The sequence below is a fragment of the Budorcas taxicolor genome, chromosome 9 (genome assembly GCF_023091745.1).
Source record: "Budorcas taxicolor isolate Tak-1 chromosome 9, Takin1.1, whole genome shotgun sequence".
Taxonomy (NCBI): Eukaryota; Metazoa; Chordata; class Mammalia; order Artiodactyla; family Bovidae; genus Budorcas; species Budorcas taxicolor.
In genome coordinates, this window is record NC_068918.1 from 41,479,304 (window position 1) to 41,498,740 (window position 19,437).

A 19,437-nucleotide genomic window follows, 5' to 3' on the forward strand; every position below is an offset into this window, starting at 1 on the left:
GTGGAAGAAAAGCTATGACCAACCTAGACAGCATATTAAAAAGCAGAAACAACACTTTGCCAACAAAAGTCCATATAGTCAGAGCTATGGTTTTTCCAGTAGTCATGAAAGGATGTGAAAGTTGGGCCATAAAGAAGGCTGAGCACCAAAGAATTGATGCTTTTGAACTGTGTTGTTGAAGACTCTTGAGAGTCCCTTGGACTGCAAGGAGATCCAACCAGTCCATCCTAAAGGAGATCAGTTCTGGGTGTTCTTTGGAAGGACTGATGTTGAAGCTGAATATACTTTGGCCACCTGATGTGAAGAGCTGACTCATTGGAAAAGACCCTGATGCTGGGAAAGATTGAGGGCTGGAGGAGAAGGGGACGACAGAGGATGAGATGGTTGGATGGCATCACGACTCAATGGACATGGGTTTGAGTGAACTCTGGGAGTTGGTGATGGACAGGGAGGCCTGGTGTGCTGCGGTTCATGGGGTCACAAAGAGTTGGACACAACTGAGCGACTGAACTGAACGGAATAATATAGATTAGTTTTGCCTGTGTTTTAAAATTCTACCTAAATGAAATCATACTATATGAACTGCCGGGAGCCAGCGTGAGGAATCCCGCCCGTGACAAGGTCATGAGGAAGGAAGCCTAACAAAATGCAAGGACGTGATCAGGCTTCAGGGGCTCCCCCTGGTATTTCCCAAGCATGTACCCCCAAAACCAAAAATCTGCCAGCTTTTGTACTCTGCTCTTCTGATATTCTCTGGAAAAAGTCAAATCAGGGCTTTAGTCTTCTCCATTTGAAAGGGATGTTTCAGTTAACCCCCCTCTGATAGCTCTCTAGCTTGCCTAACAGGTCCCCTGGACCTCTTACAGCTTGTGAATTGCTTACAGCCCCATAACCGCGAGAGGCACAAAGCTTGAAGCATCTTAAAGATAGATAGCCTTTTCTAAAGAGCTAAAATCATATTGGTGATGGGTTTTCACTGTTGACTCAATGATTGCTGCCAGGCCTCCATATTCTTTATCTTTTAGGCACCTGGGAGGATGTTAATCAATGTAAACGGGATATGGAAAAAGATATATAATAGTTCTGATGTTAGCAACACTAGACTTTTGAGTTAATTACTTTTCTCTTTGTTATATATCACTGCACTCCTCTTGTGTCCTTGCTATGTAAGAATGTAACTTTATTTAGTGCTTTCTGAGAGTGGCACCAGACTTTGGGAAGATCAACACAAATAAGTCTTATCAGAAAAAAGGCTGTAAAATGTTAATTGGTCCTTTTGGCCGGAAGATGATGTAAATTACCTAAGACTTGTGTATACAACTAGGTATGCAGAGAGAAAAGCCTGGTTTTGATAAGAGTCTGGGCTGCTAACACTGCATAACTTTGTGTTACCCATTGATCTCTATGTATAATCAAAAATGGCAACCCACTCCAGTGTTCTTGCCTGGAGAATCCCAGGGACGGGGGGAGCCTGGTGGGCTGCCGTCTATGGGGTCGCACAGAGTCGGACATGACTGAAGTGACTTAGCAGCAGCAGCCGGATTATTACATGATTATCTTTGCTCTACTGATTATTTTCACATTTAAGTTTTACTTGTTTTAATACATACAAGATGTTAAAACTTTTTTGTCCTCGTCTATGATCATGCTTATAGCCACCATTTTAAAAGATTTTTGTCCTCAGTTCAGTTCAGTCACTCAGTCATGTCCAACTCTTTGTGACCCCATGCACTGCAGCACGCCAGGCCTCCCTGTCCATCACCAACTCCCGGAGTTTACTCAAGATCATGTCCATTGAGTCGGTGATGGCATCCAACCATCTCATCCTCTCGTCCCCTTCTCCTCCTGCCTTCAATCTTTTTGTCCTTATTTATATATTATAAAGCAATTTTAGGGCTTCCCTTGTGCCTCGGGGGTAAAGAATCCACCTGCCAGTGAAGGAGACATGGGTTCCAACCCTGGTTCGGGAAGATCACACATGCTGTGGAGCAACTCAGCCCACGTGTCACAACTATGGAGCCTGTGCTCTAGAGCCCGGGAACCGCAAACACTGAGCCCATGTCCTGCGACTACTGAAGTCCACACATCCTGGAGCTGTGCTCCACAGCAAGAGAAGGCACCACAATGAGAAGCCAGTGCACCACAACAAAACATAGCCCCACTTGCAGACCCAGCACAGCCAAAGTTAAATAAAATTATTTTTTTTAAAGACCACCTTCTAGATTTCTAAAGAAAAGGTTTTTTCAGCATTATAATAACACATGACTACAACAAAATTTTGTGTAGTATGTTACACTACAAAGCACATTATAAACCCATTTACTCCCCCCAAACAGCAGTATTATTATTATTATACTCATTTGAAGAAAAAGGCTCAGGAGACGAAATAACCTATCCAGCATCACACAGCTGTAAAGTAACAGTCCTGGCACTTGAATTCAGATCCATGATTCCAAATTCCAGGCTATTGACCCCACATTAATGACATCAAACTGGAGAAGGAGATGGCAACCCCACTCCAGTATTCTTGCCTGAAGAATTCCGTGAACAAAGAAGTCTGGAGAGTTACAGTCTATAGGATCGCAAAGAGTCAGACACAACTGAAGGGACATAGTACGCAGGAAGTGCACATGAAACAAATCATCAAAACTATCGTTAAAACTAGAAAGATGGTGAATTTCCCATGTGCATGGAAGAATCCTCACAGGACCAACTGAAAACAAGAGCAGCCCTCAGGATGGTAATATGAATGACACTATCCCTAAGAAAGCCCATCACTAGTCACTTTCCCCATTCGGCTTATCAGCCAGGCCACTTGCAAATTTTTATTGTCATTATCTCTGTAGTTAAAAATTGCATATCAATGGTATTTTTATACCATCCATAGTTGAAGGTTTATTTGGTATACTGGAATTCTACTTCTAATAAATTCAGGTAACCTTTATTGTGTCCTGTAAAACCATTTGTGAATATGAAGCATTTAAAATTATTTCTTAAGTTCTGGAAGCAGTTCAACTCAATATGTATTACTAAATACCTGCTGCATGCCCAGCACTTTTATAAGTGTTATGTAAATAAATACCAAAGAAATATGGCAGCATCTGTCTCTAAAAGTTCATGATTTAGTGGAGGAGATAAGATTCAAATACATGAACCCATTTGAAAAATAATACAAGGTATTAAAAACAATCAAATAGGAGGGGGAAAGGTAGTTCAAATAATAAGTTCCAGGAAGGGAGATGAAAGTAATCAAATAGTCTCAGTAAACTTTAAGGAGGCAATAGCATGGAGTAGAAAGTTAACAGTCAGAGGACTTTCCTGGTGGTACAGTGGATAAGAATCTGCCTGCCAATGCAGGGGACACTGGTTTGATCCCTGGTCCAGGAAGATCCCACCTGCCTCGGGGCAACTAAGCCCATGTACCACAACTACTGAACCACACTCTAGAGCCTACGAGCTGCAACCACCAAGCCGGTGCGCCACAACTACTGAAGCTCAGGAGCCCCAGAGCCCACGCTCTGCAACAAGAGAAGCCATTTTGAGTAGCCTGAGCACCACAGTGAACAGTAGCCCCAACTCCCTGCAACTGGAGAAAATCTGGGCAAAGCAACAAAGACCCAGCACAGCCAAAAATAAGTAAATAAATAAAATTTTTAAAATGAAAGAAAGTTAATAGAGACCTAGGGTTGGGGGTGTGGTTTCCAGCTCACTCTGTTTGCCTGTTGCACCTGATCACTTCTCCTTCCATCTTTCCTCATGCCCCTCAGAACTTCTGCCATCCTGTCCTAAAGATCTCCTGGTAGCTCAGCTGATAAAGAATCCACCTGCAATGAGGGAGACCCCAGTTCGATTCCTGGGTTAGGATGATCCACTGGAAAAGGGATAAGATACCCACTCCAGTATTCTTAGGCTTCCCTAGCTGCTCTGCTGGTAAAGAATCCACCTGCAATGTGGGAGACCTAGGTTCAATCCCTGGGTTTGGGAAGATCCCTTGGAGAAGAGAAAGGCTACCCACTCCACTATTCTGGCCTGGAGAATTCTATGGACTGAATAGTCCATGGGTATCACAGAGTCAGACATGACTGAGCACCTTTCAGTCACTCCTAAGGATACAAATCCTGTGCCTCATGCCTCTGGAGCCTTGGTCCCACAGTTGAGAAGCCAAATTCTTATAAGGTGTTAGTCCTCCAGAAATGGTTGCATTTTTACAGATAACTTTTATTTGCAAAGACTCGAGTGAAATTCAGGCCCCATGACAAGCAATTGAAGAAATATTTGGAGCCAGAGAAATTTCTTAGTCACTCTCAAATCACACCAATAGACAATGGACCTGATTCCATCCACCCACATGGAGACCAACCTGGCAAAAGGAAGAAATTTGGAATGTGAACTCTTCTTAAAGTCAATATTGAGCTGTAACTCCTAGAAACAGATTCTCGGTAAGTAAACTGCCATTAAACTGAAAAAAAGAAAAAGAAGGAAAGAAGGAAAACCTGAGCTGTCACCCTTACAAACTATTTGAAATGATTGTGAAAAATCTATTACTTCTTCATATCATCACCATTTTATAGATAACATGTCAGAAGATATATATTAATAGAGCTTTTAAGATAAATCTTTTACTTGTTCAAAAATCATTTGAAGGCAACTTAGTTTTTATTTTTATTGCTAAATTGTTAATATTTTTCTTTGTAAACTTTTCTCCAAAAATTTATTAATCAGTCCAAAGTCATTTGAAAGTAAATTAGTTTTAATATTTTTGGCTTAAAATTTAACAGTTTTTGTTAATTAATCTCCACAAATTTTAAGGCAATTTGCATTAATGTTTTTAATCCTGCTTTGCCATGATGTTTTACTTGTTACCTTCTTAACAGAAGATAGCTCAATTAAAGACTACACTAAATATTATCAGTACTACACTAAAAATAAGGAGAAATGGATACACTTAAAGAAGATTTAGGACTTTCTCAATTATGATAAATATTGTATCAGAAGAGAATGAATAGAATAGTCAGATCATTAGTGACACTAGGAAGCAAGAAATAACCTAACTTCTGACTTTGCTGATGGAAGACTACAAACATGTATGAAAATAATAGATTTAAAGAAGATGGAGCTTCTGGAATAAGATATCTAATGTGGCTTTCTTAAAAACAAATTGATTTGTGCTTTAGGAGTATAACTATTAAGTAATAAGGCCAGATCACTATTGGTCTGTCATATTTTAAATTCATAGCACGTCAAAAGGGAGCCAGATTTTAAAATGTAGGAGGAAAATTGGGCCAATTATAACATAAGACTTTCTCCTTTTATTCTTGGGAGAGGGACTTATGAACTTAGCCCCATTACTCAACAATTCTCCATAGCTACAGTGGGTCCTGGGGAACTACTTCGATAAAGGAGAAGCCATTTTTCTCCACGGTCCTCCCCCACCACCCTCAATGTCCTGAACACATCCTTCTCTTGTCTACCGACAGACTGTTACCCAGTGGGCAGAGACGCTCTCAAGAATGCTCTGTCTCCCTATAAACAAAATGTTCCCATTCTGTCATCCCCTGCCCTCAACTGGCTGTCAAGTCAACTAATTTACACTTAATCATGAATTACGGAAACATCTTACTTTTTAACCACCTCCCCCCAGTGATGTCTACATTTACACAGAGGTTACAAGAAGGATAGCGAGTGTTCCTGAAGGAATACTAATGTCCCAGTGATGGAATTCCAGTTGCTAAGACAAAGATGGGAAATGCTTAAAAGAAGCTTCCTCCTTTTTCCCACTCAGCTGAAATAATAACTAAAGCCCCCTCTAACCCAGCCCTCTACTGCTCTCCGAGTATCAGCCATATGTAAGCTGTTGTTGGGGTTGACCCCCACCAGGCTGTACACGTAATGGTATGTTTAGATGCTACGAACCTCACAGCCACATCTGTTTAAATAAACTGGAAAGATGGCTGGAGACCCTCGCTGCTATGGTCCAATGCATCAAGACAACTCTGGAACTTAAAGGGGTTGAATGTTTTCCCCAAGGACACAATAAATGGCACAGAAATGAAACTAGAATTTCCATTTAGGTTCTCTTTATGCAGAGTTAGCAAATATGTCACTCTGCTCTAAACTCTCCCATCCTTGGCAGTCATCTCTAATCACACAGCTCTGCCCTTTCCTAGGGCCTATATGATGACTCAAAGTTCTTTTTCAGCTCAGTTCTTTATGAAATCACTGCTAATCCATTGGAGTTGGCGCATGCTGACCTCAAAACAAATGGACTGCCATTTATTTCTCCAGCAAAAGTGGAGTTCTTGCTGGAGAGTTTTGCTGGAGTTTTTGCTCGGGCTCACCAAAGTATAGTAATTTGGAATCTGCAGCTATGGCAAGCCATGGGCAAGACCCATCCAACAAGGGAAGAATAGTCTCTCATTAGCTAAGTTTTTGCCAGGCAAGAAGAGGAAGTCTTTCTTCTCTTCAAGCTCTGCTATTGCAGAGCATGAGAGCATCCCCTTCTGGCTCCCTGAATCCATTTTAATTGAGGTTTCAGTTTATTAATTTTTACACTCACAGGAGGAATTTAATTCAATGAGAGTTAAATGCCAAACAGGGACTGGTGAGGATACTCAAAAATAAACAAAATTAGAAAGCTACCCCAAGGCCACCACCCCATTCCTGACCCTAGGCTGGATGGAAGGGGAAAAAAGTGGCTTAACAAATCCTGGAAATGTGGGCTGCCTCCTGGGGCTGCAACCACAGTGGGATCTGGGCCCAAGGAGCAGAGTCTGCAGGGGAGGAGGTGGAGCTAAGGGGGGGAGGCAGCCACTGCCACAGGCGCCAACAACACACAGGGGAAGGAAATACTCCGCCTACCCTCTCTTCTCACCCTCCAAATTCCCTCCAACAGTGCTTCCTATTGGCCAAATGAACCAAATGCCAGTGAACAAGGAGACCTAAAAATAAAGGGCAGAATAAGCTGATCAGCAAAGCATCATCCTACATGTGTGATGTTACATGATTTTCTGGTTTTATTTAACTTATTGCATATATGTGCTCAGATAATGAACTCCTTATTGCCAAATTCAGACTTAAATTGAAGAAAGGAGGTAAAACCACTAGACCATTCAGGTACGACCTAAATCAAATCCCTTATGCTTATACAGTGGAAGTGACAAATAGATTCAAGGGATTAGATCTGATAGAGAGAGCGCCTGAAGAATTATGGACGGAAGTTCATGACACTGTACAGGAGGCAGTGATCAAGACCATTCCCAAGAAAAAGAAATGCTAAAAGGCAGAATGGTTGTCTGAGAAGGCCTTACAAATAGCTGTGAAAAGAAGAGAAATGAAAGGCAAAGGAGAAAAGGAAAGATATACAGATTTGAATGCAGAGTTCCAAAGAATAACGAGGAGAGATAAGAAAGCCTTCCTCAGTGACCAATGCAAAGAAATAGAGGAAAACAATAGAATGGGAAAGACTAAAAATCTCTTCAAGAAACTTAGAGATACCAAGGGAACATTTCATGCAAAGATGGGCTCAATAAAGGACACAAACGGTGTGGGCCTAACAGAGGCGGAAGATTTTAAGAAAAGGTGGCAAGAATACACAGAAGAACTGTACAAAAAGGATCTTCATGACCCAGATAACCATGATGGTGTGATCATTTACCTAGAGTCAGACATCCTGGAATGTGAAGTCAAGTGGGCCTTAAGAAGCATCACTACAAACAAAGCTAGTGGAAGGGATGGAATTCCAGTTGAGCTATTTCAAATCCTAAAAGATGATGCTGTGAAAGTGCTGCACTCAGTATGAGAGCAAATTTGGAAAACTCAGCAGTGGCCACAGGACTGGAAAGGTCAGTTTTCATTCCAATCCCAAAGAAAGGCAATGCCAAAGAATGCTCAAACTACCACACAATTGCACTCATCTCACAAGCTAGTAAAGTAATGCTCTAAATTCTCCAAGCCAGGCTTCAACAGTACGTGAACCATGAACTTCCAGATGTTCAAGTTTAGAAAAGGCAGAGGAACCAGAGATCAAATTGCCAATATCTACTGGATCATCGGAAAAGCAAGAGAGTTCCAGAAAAACATTGACTTCTGCTTTATTGACTATGCCAAAGCCTTTGACTGTGTGGATCACAATCAACTGTGGAAAATTCTTCAAGAGATGAGAATACCAGACCACCTTGCCTCCTGAGAAATCTGTATGCAGGTCAAGAAGCAATAGTTAGAACTGGACATGGAACAACAGACTGGTTCCAAATCAGGAAAGGAGCACGTCAAGGCTGTATATTGTCACCCTGTTTATTTAATTTATATTCAGAGTACATAATGCAAAATGCCAGGCTGGATGAAGCACAAGCTGGAATTGAGATTGCCAGAGAAATATTAGTAATCTCAGATATGCAGATGACACCATCCTTATGGCAGAAAGCAAAGAGGAAGTAAAGAGCCTCTTGATGAAAGTGAAAGAGGAGAGTGAAAAAGTTGGCTTAAGACTCAACATTCAGAAAACTAAGATCATGGCATCTGGTCCCATCACTTCATGGGAAATAGATGGGAAAACAGTGGAAACAGTGACAGACTTTATTTTGGGGGGCTCCAAAATCACTGCAGATGGTGACCGTAGGCATGAAATTAAAAGATACTTGTTCCTTCTAAGAAAAGTTATGACCAACCTAGACAGCATGTTAAAAAGCAGAGACATTACTTTGCCAGCAAAGGTCCATCTTGTCAAAGCTATGGTTTTTCTAGTAGCCACGTATGGATGTGAGAGTTGGACTATAAAGAAAGCTGAGTGCCGGAGCACTGATTCTTTTGAACCTTGGTGTTGGAGAAGACTCTTGAGAGTCCCTTGGACAGCAAGGAGATCCAACCAGTATCAGTCCTGAATATTCATTCGAAGGACTGATGCTGAAGCTGGAACTCCAATACTTTGGCCACCTAATGTGAAGAACTAACTTATTTGAAAAGACCCTGATGCTGGGAAAGATTGAAGGCAGGAGAAGAAGGGGATGACAGAGGATGAGATGGTTGGATGGTATCACCAGTTCAATGGACATGAGTTTGAGTAAACTCCAGGAGTTGGTGATGGACAGGGAGGCCTGGCATGCTATAGTCCATGGGTTCACAAAGAGTCAGATGTGTCTGAGCAACTGAACTGAACTGATATATGGTTATTTCTGGCTGCAAAAAGAAACAATGTCATTAATAGAATTTCTCTTATACATTAAACATGTAAAGAATAAGTCAAAAATCAATCATACAACTACTACCAAACAGATAATTACTGTGATTACTCAGACATACTATTTCAGTGTACTTTTAAACTAATATTTAAATAAGTTTGGGGTCATAACTAGTTACATAGTTGATGTTTTTTTTACTCAATAAGTATTTTCCCATTTGGGCTTCCCTGTGGCTCAGGCAGTAAAGAATCTGCCTGCAGTGCAGGAGACCCAGATTAGATCTCTAGGTTGGGAAGATCTGTGGGGGAGGGAATGGCAATCCACTCCAATATTCCTGCCTGGGAAGTCCCAAGGACAGCAGAGCCTAGCAGGCTACAGTCCATTGGGTGGCAAAGAGTCAGACATGTCTGAACAACTAACATTTTCATTTTCATTTTCATTTTCATTTTCCTATTTGATTAAATATTCTTCCAAAGTATGATTTGTAACAACTATATCATGACTGCAGTCATGAAATTAAAAGACACATGCTCCTTGGAAGAAAAGCTATGATAAACCTAGACAGTGTATTAAAAAGCAGAGATATTACTTTGCCAACAAAGGTCCATATTGTCAAAGCTATGGTTTTCCCAGTAATCATGTATGGATGTGAGAGCTGGACAATAAAGAAGGCTGAGCACCAAAGAATTGATTCTTTCAAATTGTGATACTGGAGAAGACTCTTGAGAGTCCCTTGGACAGCAAGGAGATCAAACCAGTCAGTCTTAAAGGAAATCAACCCTGAATATTCATTGGAAGGACTGATGCTGAAGCTGAAGCTCCAATCCTTTGGCCAACTGATGTGAAGAACCGACTCACTGGAAATGACCCTGATGCTGGAAAAAATTAAAGGCAGGAGAAGACGGTGACAGAGGATGAGATGGTGGGATGGCATCCTTGACTCAGTGGACATGAGTTTGAGCAAACTCTGGGAGACAGTGAAGGACAGGGAAGCCTGGAGTGCTGCCGTCCATGGGGTGGCAAGAGTCAGGCACGACTGAGCGACTGAACAACAACAGTATCATTTATTGCGTGGTATTGTGGTATACCTTTGTTTATCATCATATTTAGACACAGTCATATTAACCATATGGAAAACATGTTAGCTGAAATAATCATTGGTTTACATCTTTTTATTTTAAATGTTTGGTTCATAAGAAACAAAAATCTAATGAAGTCTGGCAACAGGAAATCTGAAGATTAATTAGACCTAAAAAGAGAATACAAGTTACATACTTAGAAAATTTACTGTTCCTATTTAATTACTTTTAGTTTGTATGTTATTACTTTCAGTAAAAAACAAAAAGCAATAATAGAATGTTATACTTGTTGCCCTAGTATCTATGACCAGATAAATACATCACTTGCTTCAGAATTCTCTTTTGCTATAGACAGTGTCATCTAGAATCACTTCAGTTCTTTTGAATTGCCAGGTAATGACCTGCACCATCCTCAACAAGGGAATTACCATAATTCCTAAACAGTCAATGTTGGGCACCTGCCTGAAGGAGAGCAAGGGTAACAAGTCTAATTGCTGCAATTAGGACCTATGCAACCACTTATGGGTTATATCCCAATTCACATGGAAATAATATCTATTTAACAGACTAAGATTTATAGGACTTTATATTATCGTGTTTCTGCTGTTTTTTCCAGCTGACCTCTAGTGTCAGTTCCTCCCCACTGACCCTTCTCCTGGAGGAAGACCTGGGGAGGACAAAGAAGCAGAGACCGAGAGCAGCCACTTGGCAGCTCTTCTGGCTGACATGGTCTTTTCCTCAACACTCTTCTTCTTGGCTTTCCTGATATGAGTCACTCAACAAGGCCCAGAGTGTGTTGCTGAGTAAGGATTTGAAGGCAGAAACTTCTTCACATGGTGTGTTGGGCCAAGGACCTGGGTAAAATATCCTGGCCCTGACTGATGCCTCACATGAGGCTTTGACGGCTTAGACATAAAGTTCACAGGCTGTAGAATCTGCAGTCCCTGAATAACGAAGATACCCACTAGCTCTCAAACAACAGAGCAATAGCCCCAGAACTAGTAATTGTGGTATAATCTTAAGGCTAATTCTTCTGTGCTATTTAAATCTTTATATGTTCTCAGTACATATGCCACTTCTTCGAAGAAATATGCCTTGACCACCCCCGGAGGAGAGAGGAGAGACTATTTTTATGTGCTCCTTTTTCTAGCTTTCTTTCATAACATTGTAAAGTCATCATTTATTTACCTATGTCTAGGGATGGGGGAGCCCAGTGGGTTGCCGTCTATGGGGTTGCACAGAGTCGGACACGACTGAAGTGACTTAGCAGCAGCAGCAGCAGATTATAAGCAACCCACTCCAGTGTTCTTGCCTGGAGAATCCCAGGGATGGGGGAGCCTGGTGGGCTGCCATCTACGGGGTCACACAGAGTCAGACACGACTAAAGTGATTTAGCTGTAGCAGACTATAAGCTTCTTGATATTAGGGTTTATAGGTTATTTAGCTTTGCAGCCCAAAACACAATATTATGCCTGACATATAACTGGTGTTCAATAAAATATTTGTTGAATTAATGAATAATATCTCCCAGATAAAGATGATACATGTTTATTACTGAATGTCCCAACTCTGATGATAGGGATCAAGTGAATTTTACATTAAAATTTCTGCTCTCAGAAAATTATTTTGCTTTCATTTCCCAAAACAGGACAGAGGAGATCTCTCTCAGTGCCCTCCACCAGTTCAGTCATTTCATATGTCTTCTCTACACTGTCTGCATTTCAAGATCTTAATTAATAGGCTTTTCTTTGAGTTAGATTTTATTGGAATATTTTTAAGTCATGGTTGAAATTTTTTTAACAATGGCTTCAGTTAAGATTTGAACTTAACAGCTTCAGTGGAGGGGAAAAAAATGACACTGCACAGTGGAAACATGTATTTTTCCTGTTTAGTTGTATTTGATGCTAGGAATAGGTAAAGACAGTCGATTGCATGAGTGAGTTTAGAGTTGGTATAATTTGATGCTGTGTAGAAATTACTTCAAAACTTAGTGGCTTACTATGGAGAACAGTATGGAGACTCCTTAAAAAACTAGGAATAAAACTACCATATGACAACAGTCCCACTATGGGGCATATACCCTGAAGAAACCATAAATGAAAAAGACACATGTACTCCAATGCTCACTGCAGCACTGTTTAAAATAACTAAGACATGGAAGCAATCTAGATGTCCATTGACAGATTAATGAATAAAGAGGTTGTGGTGTGTGTGTGTGTGGAGATATATATATATATATATATATATATATATATACACACACACATATATATACACAATGGAATATCTCAGCCATAAAAAGGAATACATTTGAGTCAGTTCTAAAGAGCTGGATGAACTTAGAGTGTATTATACAGAGTGAAGTAAATCAGAAAGAGAAAGACAAATATTGTATATGGAATTTAGGAAGATGGTACTGATGAACCGATCTTCGAGGCAGCAGTGGAGACCGTAGACATAGAGAATGGACTAATGGATACAGCGAGGGAAGAAGAGGGTGGGAAGAACTGAGAGAGTAGCACTGAAACATATGTATTACCATGTGTAAAATTATTAGGTTGGTGCAAAAATAATTTCAATTTTGCATTGTTGGACTTTGCCATTTGATACTGGAATGCATTCTTAAATAAACATGGTTATATTAAAAAAAAAAACTTAGTGGCTTAAAACATTGTTATCTCACACAGTTTTGAGGGTCAAGAACAACCTAGCTGGTTGACTCTGGCTCAGGGTCTCTCTTGCTGTTGCAGTCGAGCTGTGCATCTTTAGATGACTATCCACAGGCTTGGCTGCAACTGGAGCATCCATTCCCAGGTAGCTCCCTTACAGATCTGGCAAGCTGGTGCTGGTTGGTGGCAGGAGGCCTCAGTTCCTTTCCACGTGGACCTCTTTATAGTGATACTTGAATTATCTCACAAGATGGCAGCTGGCTTCCCCCAGAGAAAGCAATCCAAGAGACAGCAAGCAGACTACCCCTCCATGCCTTTATGTCCAAATTTCGAATGTCATACTGTCCATTCCACCATATCCTATTCACTAAAAGTGAGTTATTAAGTTCAACCCACACTCAAAGGGAGGGAATTAGGGCATGCCGTCCTGAAAGCAATATCAAAGAATTTGATTTGTAGACATATTTTTAAACCACGGCAGGCAGTTATCAAACAAATAGTTTAAAACATTTGAATATACACAAGACAAGGCATTCATATGTGCATATGTGGCAGTTTCCTTTTAACTTTTAAACTTAAGTTTAGCAGTTGAAAATCTGTTAACAGATGGCGTAAACTGAAGGTGTGTCCTCTCAATGTCAATCCTCAGCTTTCCCTCCATATCTTTTGGGTCCAGGAAATAAACGATTCATGACATTTTTATCTGCATCCTGGCTGTGGCTGGTCTGGTCCACATCACTGGAATGCCATTTCTTATTCACCAGTGGGCCCAAGGAGGACAGTGGGTGTTTGGGGGGCCTCTCTGCAAGACCATCACATCCCTGGATACCTGCAACCAGTTTGCCTGTATTGCCATCATGACTGTCATGAGTGTGGACAGGTAAGTGAAGAGATTCTGAAATATCTCAACCTAATTTAGAGGTTCCTGTACTTCCCTGAGCTCATCCCAATTTCAGCAACATCAGTGCTGGTTTGTAATAGCAAAGCTCCTCTCCATTCATTTGTTTCATTGTAGGACAAATCAGTTAATATTTTCCAACTTTCACAGAGGTCCATTTTTTAATAGAAAACTTTAAACACTGAACATTTCCTCTTCCCCAATCATTCTTTCCAACTCAGTTTTATTTACAATTGACTGCAAGAAAAAAGCCCACAAACTCATGACATACCAGAAACCAGAATGAATTCACTCCCCCAACCCCTGCCCATCATTATTGCAAGAAGGAAGCCAAAGTCCTGAGAAGTAAAAGAAAGGGCTAAACACACAGAGTCAGTGGCAGAGCTGAGAATTGAGGTGGCTCTCCTCATTCCCTGTTCAGGGTTCTTTTTGGTAAGTTTCACATCTCAATACCCTTGTTATCACCTAGCACTTTAGAGAAAACATGAACAAGAGGGCTCCTTTACCACTATGAAGAGAAGTCAGTTACAAGAAGACCATCCTTTGCACTCACTGTTAGGATCAATTAATGCAAATGCTGCCATTTTACATCATCAGACATATCCCGGAACATTGATTGAAGGCAAAAGGAGAAGGGAACAACAGAGGATGAGATGATTAGATTGTATCACCAGCTCAATGGATATGAATTTGAGCAAAGTTGGGGAGATAGTGAAGGAGAGGGAAGCCTGGACTGCTGCAGTCCATGGGGTTGCAAAGAGTTGGACCCAACTTAACAACTGAACAACAATCCCAGAACATGTCATAGCCATGTTTACCAAGCTCGTAAGCTAATGTTACTCAAGGAGATGATGGTGATGGTGAGATGTTTATGGAGCCAGTGAATGGTGAAGACCAGTTCAGAACCAGGCTGTCCAACTCTAGAGATGGCAGGTAGCTGGCAACTACCTCACCATCTGGCTTCTTTTAGGAAGTATGTGAGCTAGGATATTAGGATGTTCCCTGTGGCATCTAGATAGTATGGACTTTCACACCAGGTCTTAGCAGCATGCCCCAAACAGAAACAAATCCTGAAGACAACAGTAAAAATTACAACAGTAATATGCCCACTCAGAGAAAAACCCATGTAAAATCTCCATTCACCTTCTTTCCACCCCAGTCCCAACCCAGCACACTTAGTCCCTCTTGCTCTGCTCTACTTTTTATTTCTCTCTTGCTTTAAACATATTACAGACTTCAATTTCTTTGGTATACAGAGATAAGTGTATGTTGTTTATTATCTAACTTCCCCCATGCATCGAATGTGAATTACACAAAAGCAGGGTCTTTGATCACCAGTACATTCCGAGTGTCTGTGTAACAGTGCCTGGCATATGGGCACTCAAACGCTATTATGAATGAATGAATGCTAGCCTTAAATTCCTCTGAGTCCATGGAGGACTCTTTCTTGAGCTCTGCCTCTTTTACCCTTCCAACAGGGCCTTTTAGGGTTGGGAAGTGATGAGCAGTTCATCAGACGGCTGAACAAAGGAATAGCAGTGTTCATATAAATCAAATTTGCTGGATCATTATTATTCAAGCATGAATAATGATGGTAATGTTTAATGTATTTTTTTAAATCCTGCTGCTTTTCTACAAAAGAATTCTCAGAATATGTAGAGTTTATTTCTCAACTTATAATTAACATCACATTTTTTAATCTACATGCTAGGTAGGTATATCTGGTTAGTTTAGCTGATGCCACCAAAGCTCACAGTGTGTGGAATAAAGCCTGGTAAGTTTAGGGTTCCAACACCGGGGCCAGGGCCCTGTGCTGGGCAGGAACCGCTGCAGAGAAGCAGCTTAAAATACGAGCCTCACTGTTGTGAGAATGAAAAGCTTCTCCATACCACGTACGTGCCATGAAGGAAGAAGAGTACTGGCTTTTTCTTTTAAGAGGGGGAAACCAAACCTCTTCTGTAAACCTCTCACTGCAAATAAAGTGAAAGCACATTGTCTGCCTTAGAACAGACCACAGAATCTTCACAGGGTTTTTCTGAGTGTGTATGTGTGTGTGTGTGTATCTTACACAATTGAATAGCATGTATTTTTTTTTAACCTTACGGCCACAAAATGCTAAAATTTTACTTTCAAATAAAGACACTCAGGCCTTTATCTTTCTCCCAGAGGATCATATAGCCAGAGACAAATGAAGATTTTGTAACACTGAACTTTTTCCCCAGCCTCTGGAATTTCTTGTAGTTCTAACTCTACTAAATTCATAAAAATTCAAGAAAATGTGTAATTTTGTAAAACAGAAATGAAGTTTTCTCTGTAATTCCAAAGCTAAATGTCAGTGCATCAGTATGTGATATTATTTATACATTTATTTTAATTTTCAACTTGTTCAGTCCCTAAGTCCATGTCCAACTCTTTGTGACCCTATGGAATGCAGCGTGCCAGGCTTGCCTGTCCTTAATCATCTCCTGGAGTTTGCTTAAACTCAAATCCATCGAGTCAGTGATGCTATCCAACCATCTTGTCCTCTCTCCTCTTCTCCTCCTGCCCTCAATTTTTCCCAAGCATCAGTGTCTTTTCCAGTGAGTCAGCTCTTTGCATCAGGTGGCCAAAGTGTTGGAGCTTCAGCTTCAGCCATCAGTGCTTCCAATGGATATTCACAGTTGACTTCCTTTAGGGTTGACTGGTTTGATCTCCAATTTAGTTGACCATAAATATCAAGTGTTTCCCCAAACTCTTTCATTTTCCTTTCTCTGATTAGTTAATAATTGCAAGTATGTGAAATATTTCAACAGTGGGTTCCTATCTTGAAAGCCATATGAAAAAATTTTTAGACACCCAAAATATTAAAAATATTTGCCTCCAGGTGAAAGCTACCTAGACTTTTGTTAGTGGTTACTTTTTAAATTAAATTTTCTGGAACAACAACCAAGTCAGTAAATAGAAGCCAAAATTCCCTATTCGTTCATTTAACAAATATTTATTGAACGTGGACCATATGCCAGGAACCACGTAAGACACATGAGATACAGCAGCATTAAACTAATAGCCAAGGCTCCTGCCTTCGTGGTGCTTCCATTCTGGAGGTGTAGGCAGACATTCTGTGAAAAGTCACATGGGTAAATGTGTATTATTATTTCCGCACAATGATACATCCTAGGAAGGAAAAGTAGAGTCCCCTAATATCCAAATTTAGAGTCGTGGGCCCTCGTATAGAGTGAACGGTCAGGGGAAGCTTCTCCAAGAGGGAGATCTAATGGGGATCAGAGGAAAGGGGGAACTAGAGGCAGGTCCTGCCAGATGGGCTGAATAGCAGGTACCTGGTACTGAAAGACACAGAACTTGGGGGAAGGTCAGAGACGAGCACAAACTTCAGCCTGAGTGACAGGAAGGCCAGGTGGGAAAAGACCTCAAGGCTCATGGTGAGAATTCTGAATTTTATCTGAAAGGCAAAGAAAAGTCACTGAAGGGTTTTCAGCTGGGAAGGTCATCAGAGATGATTCCCTAGCCCATTGATGCCACGACTCCACTGTCTTTAATCCCAGACAGAAAGATGGCGGGGCTGCTGCACAATCACTGCCTATTCCCTTCCTCAGCAGGGAAGGAAGAGGACTTCGTCTCGTTAGCGACAGGTGACTGGTAACGCAGGGGCAGTGTAGGGAAGCAGGGTGACTGAGGCACCCGGGGCCACAAGCCTGTCCCTGCGTGCCAAGGGCTCCCTTAACTGAGTGCAAAATTGAAAAGCAAGGAGACAGAGACTTTTCCATTTTCATAAATCTTCATTAAGTAGCTCTACAAAATCTTGGAGAAAATTAATGGACCATAGACCACATTTCACATTTATTGTACGTCCACTAATCCTGCTTTCCTACAGCCCCCAGCCCCCTCAAAACTGTACTTTCTCAAATCCCCTCCTTTGGATCTGAGCTCTCTTTTTCATGCTTTAGCTTGTCTCTGAAAAATTATTCTTGGATTTGCCAGAGGACCAAACATGCTTGTTCTATCAGGATTTTCAAGTCTAATTAATGATTATCTTTTTTTCTGGATAAAAATGGGGGAGAAAAAGAAAAATAGAACTCTTTCCCCATGAAATTAGTCCATTTCCGCACCCCCATCAGCCTCAAGCCTCAGTTCTCTGAGGAATTTGCATTGTCTGTACTAGTCATGTTTGATTATTCTGTTAATTCTGTGACCTGAACCTCTAAGAGCCTTTGGCCCTGACTCTAACGACATCTAAGCAGGATGTCTGTCCTGGGTGCCCGAACCTCATGCTGCTGGGGATCCTCCCACCAGCCTCCTTCCTGTCCTATATCTGTACACCCTCCTGGGAAGCAGGCCACTCCCATCTGGAGGGAATCTCCCTACCCTCGTTCAGAGACAGTTTTCCAGAGCCTCTTGCCCAAGGGAAGCACCTTTGTAAAGAAAAGGGTTGTGGGACTTCCCTGGTGGTCCCAGTGGCTGAGACTCCGTGCTCCCAACACAGGGGGCCAGGGTTCAATCCCTAGTCGGGGAACTAGACCCCACATGCTGCAATTGAGGATTCTGGATGCTGTAACTAAAGATCTTGCATGCCACATCCCATGTGCCACAACTAAGACCACAACTAAAACCCAGTACAGCCAAATAAGTAAATAAATATAAAAGGGTCAGCAAACCTAAAAAAGTTTGCATAGCAATGTACCATTTTCAGGGTCTTTATGGAAGTGACTGCTGTGTATCAGTGAGTGGTTTATTCAGACTTACAGGGTCAAGAATTGTTTTCTCTACAAGTACCGGCCAGCTCTTTAAAAATATAACTTTCTTTCACCCTGATAGAGGTGTGCTTCAGGGAGGATCATAATACTAATAATTTACTCTTGTCATGAACCTTTCATCCTTAGAGCTCAGTGCTTTTATTGATTGTTCCCAAACCCTTCTCCACTGGCTTTGCAGGTACTTGGCTCTTGTCCAGCCATTTCAACTGACAAGCTAGAGAACCAGGTACAAGACAACCTGCATCAATCTGGGCCTCTGGGCAGCTTCCTTCATTCTGGTGTTGCCTGTCTGGGTCTACTCGAAGGTCATCAAATTTAAAGACAGCGCTGAGAGTTGTGCTTTTGATTTAACATCCCCTCATGATGTACTCTGGTAGGCTGTTAAAACTTAAGAAAAATAGAGTTGAATTAAGTTGTGAAGTACTTCATCCTCCTTGTGAACATGTGAGCAGCCACACATGTTCTTTGGGGAGTGTCCTTGGGGAGCCTCTCCGGGCCAGTGTCTCCACTTAAGTTCTCTGCTTCCCACCATTAAGTCGATAGTTTGATTTTTAAGGATAGGGTAACCTTTAGAAAACGGAGAAGGCAATGGCACCCCACTCCAGTACTCTTGCCTGGAAAATCCCATGGAAGGAGGAGCCTGGAAGGCTGCAGTCCATGGGGTCGCTGAGGGTCAGACACGACTGAGCAACTTCACTTTCACTTTTCACTTTCATGCATTGGAGAAGGAAATGGCAACCCACTCCAGTATTCTTGCCTGGAGAATCCTAGGGACGGGGGAGCCTGGTGGGCTGCCGTCTATGGGGTCACACAGAGTCGGACACAACTGAAGTGACTTAGCAGCAGCAGCAGCAGCAACCTTTA

At 41.5% G+C, this 19,437-nt stretch overlaps 1 protein-coding gene across 1 annotated transcript in view; it reads left to right on the forward strand.

Moving 5' to 3' along the window:
* MCHR2 (melanin concentrating hormone receptor 2) overlaps positions 1-19,437 on the forward strand; it is a 34,413-nt gene that overhangs the window by 8,987 nt on the left and 5,989 nt on the right. Inside the window, 2 exon segments of the mRNA XM_052645608.1 lie at positions 13,601-13,804; positions 18,752-18,946. Of these exon segments, the coding sequence (XP_052501568.1) occupies positions 13,601-13,804; positions 18,752-18,946 (399 nt within the window).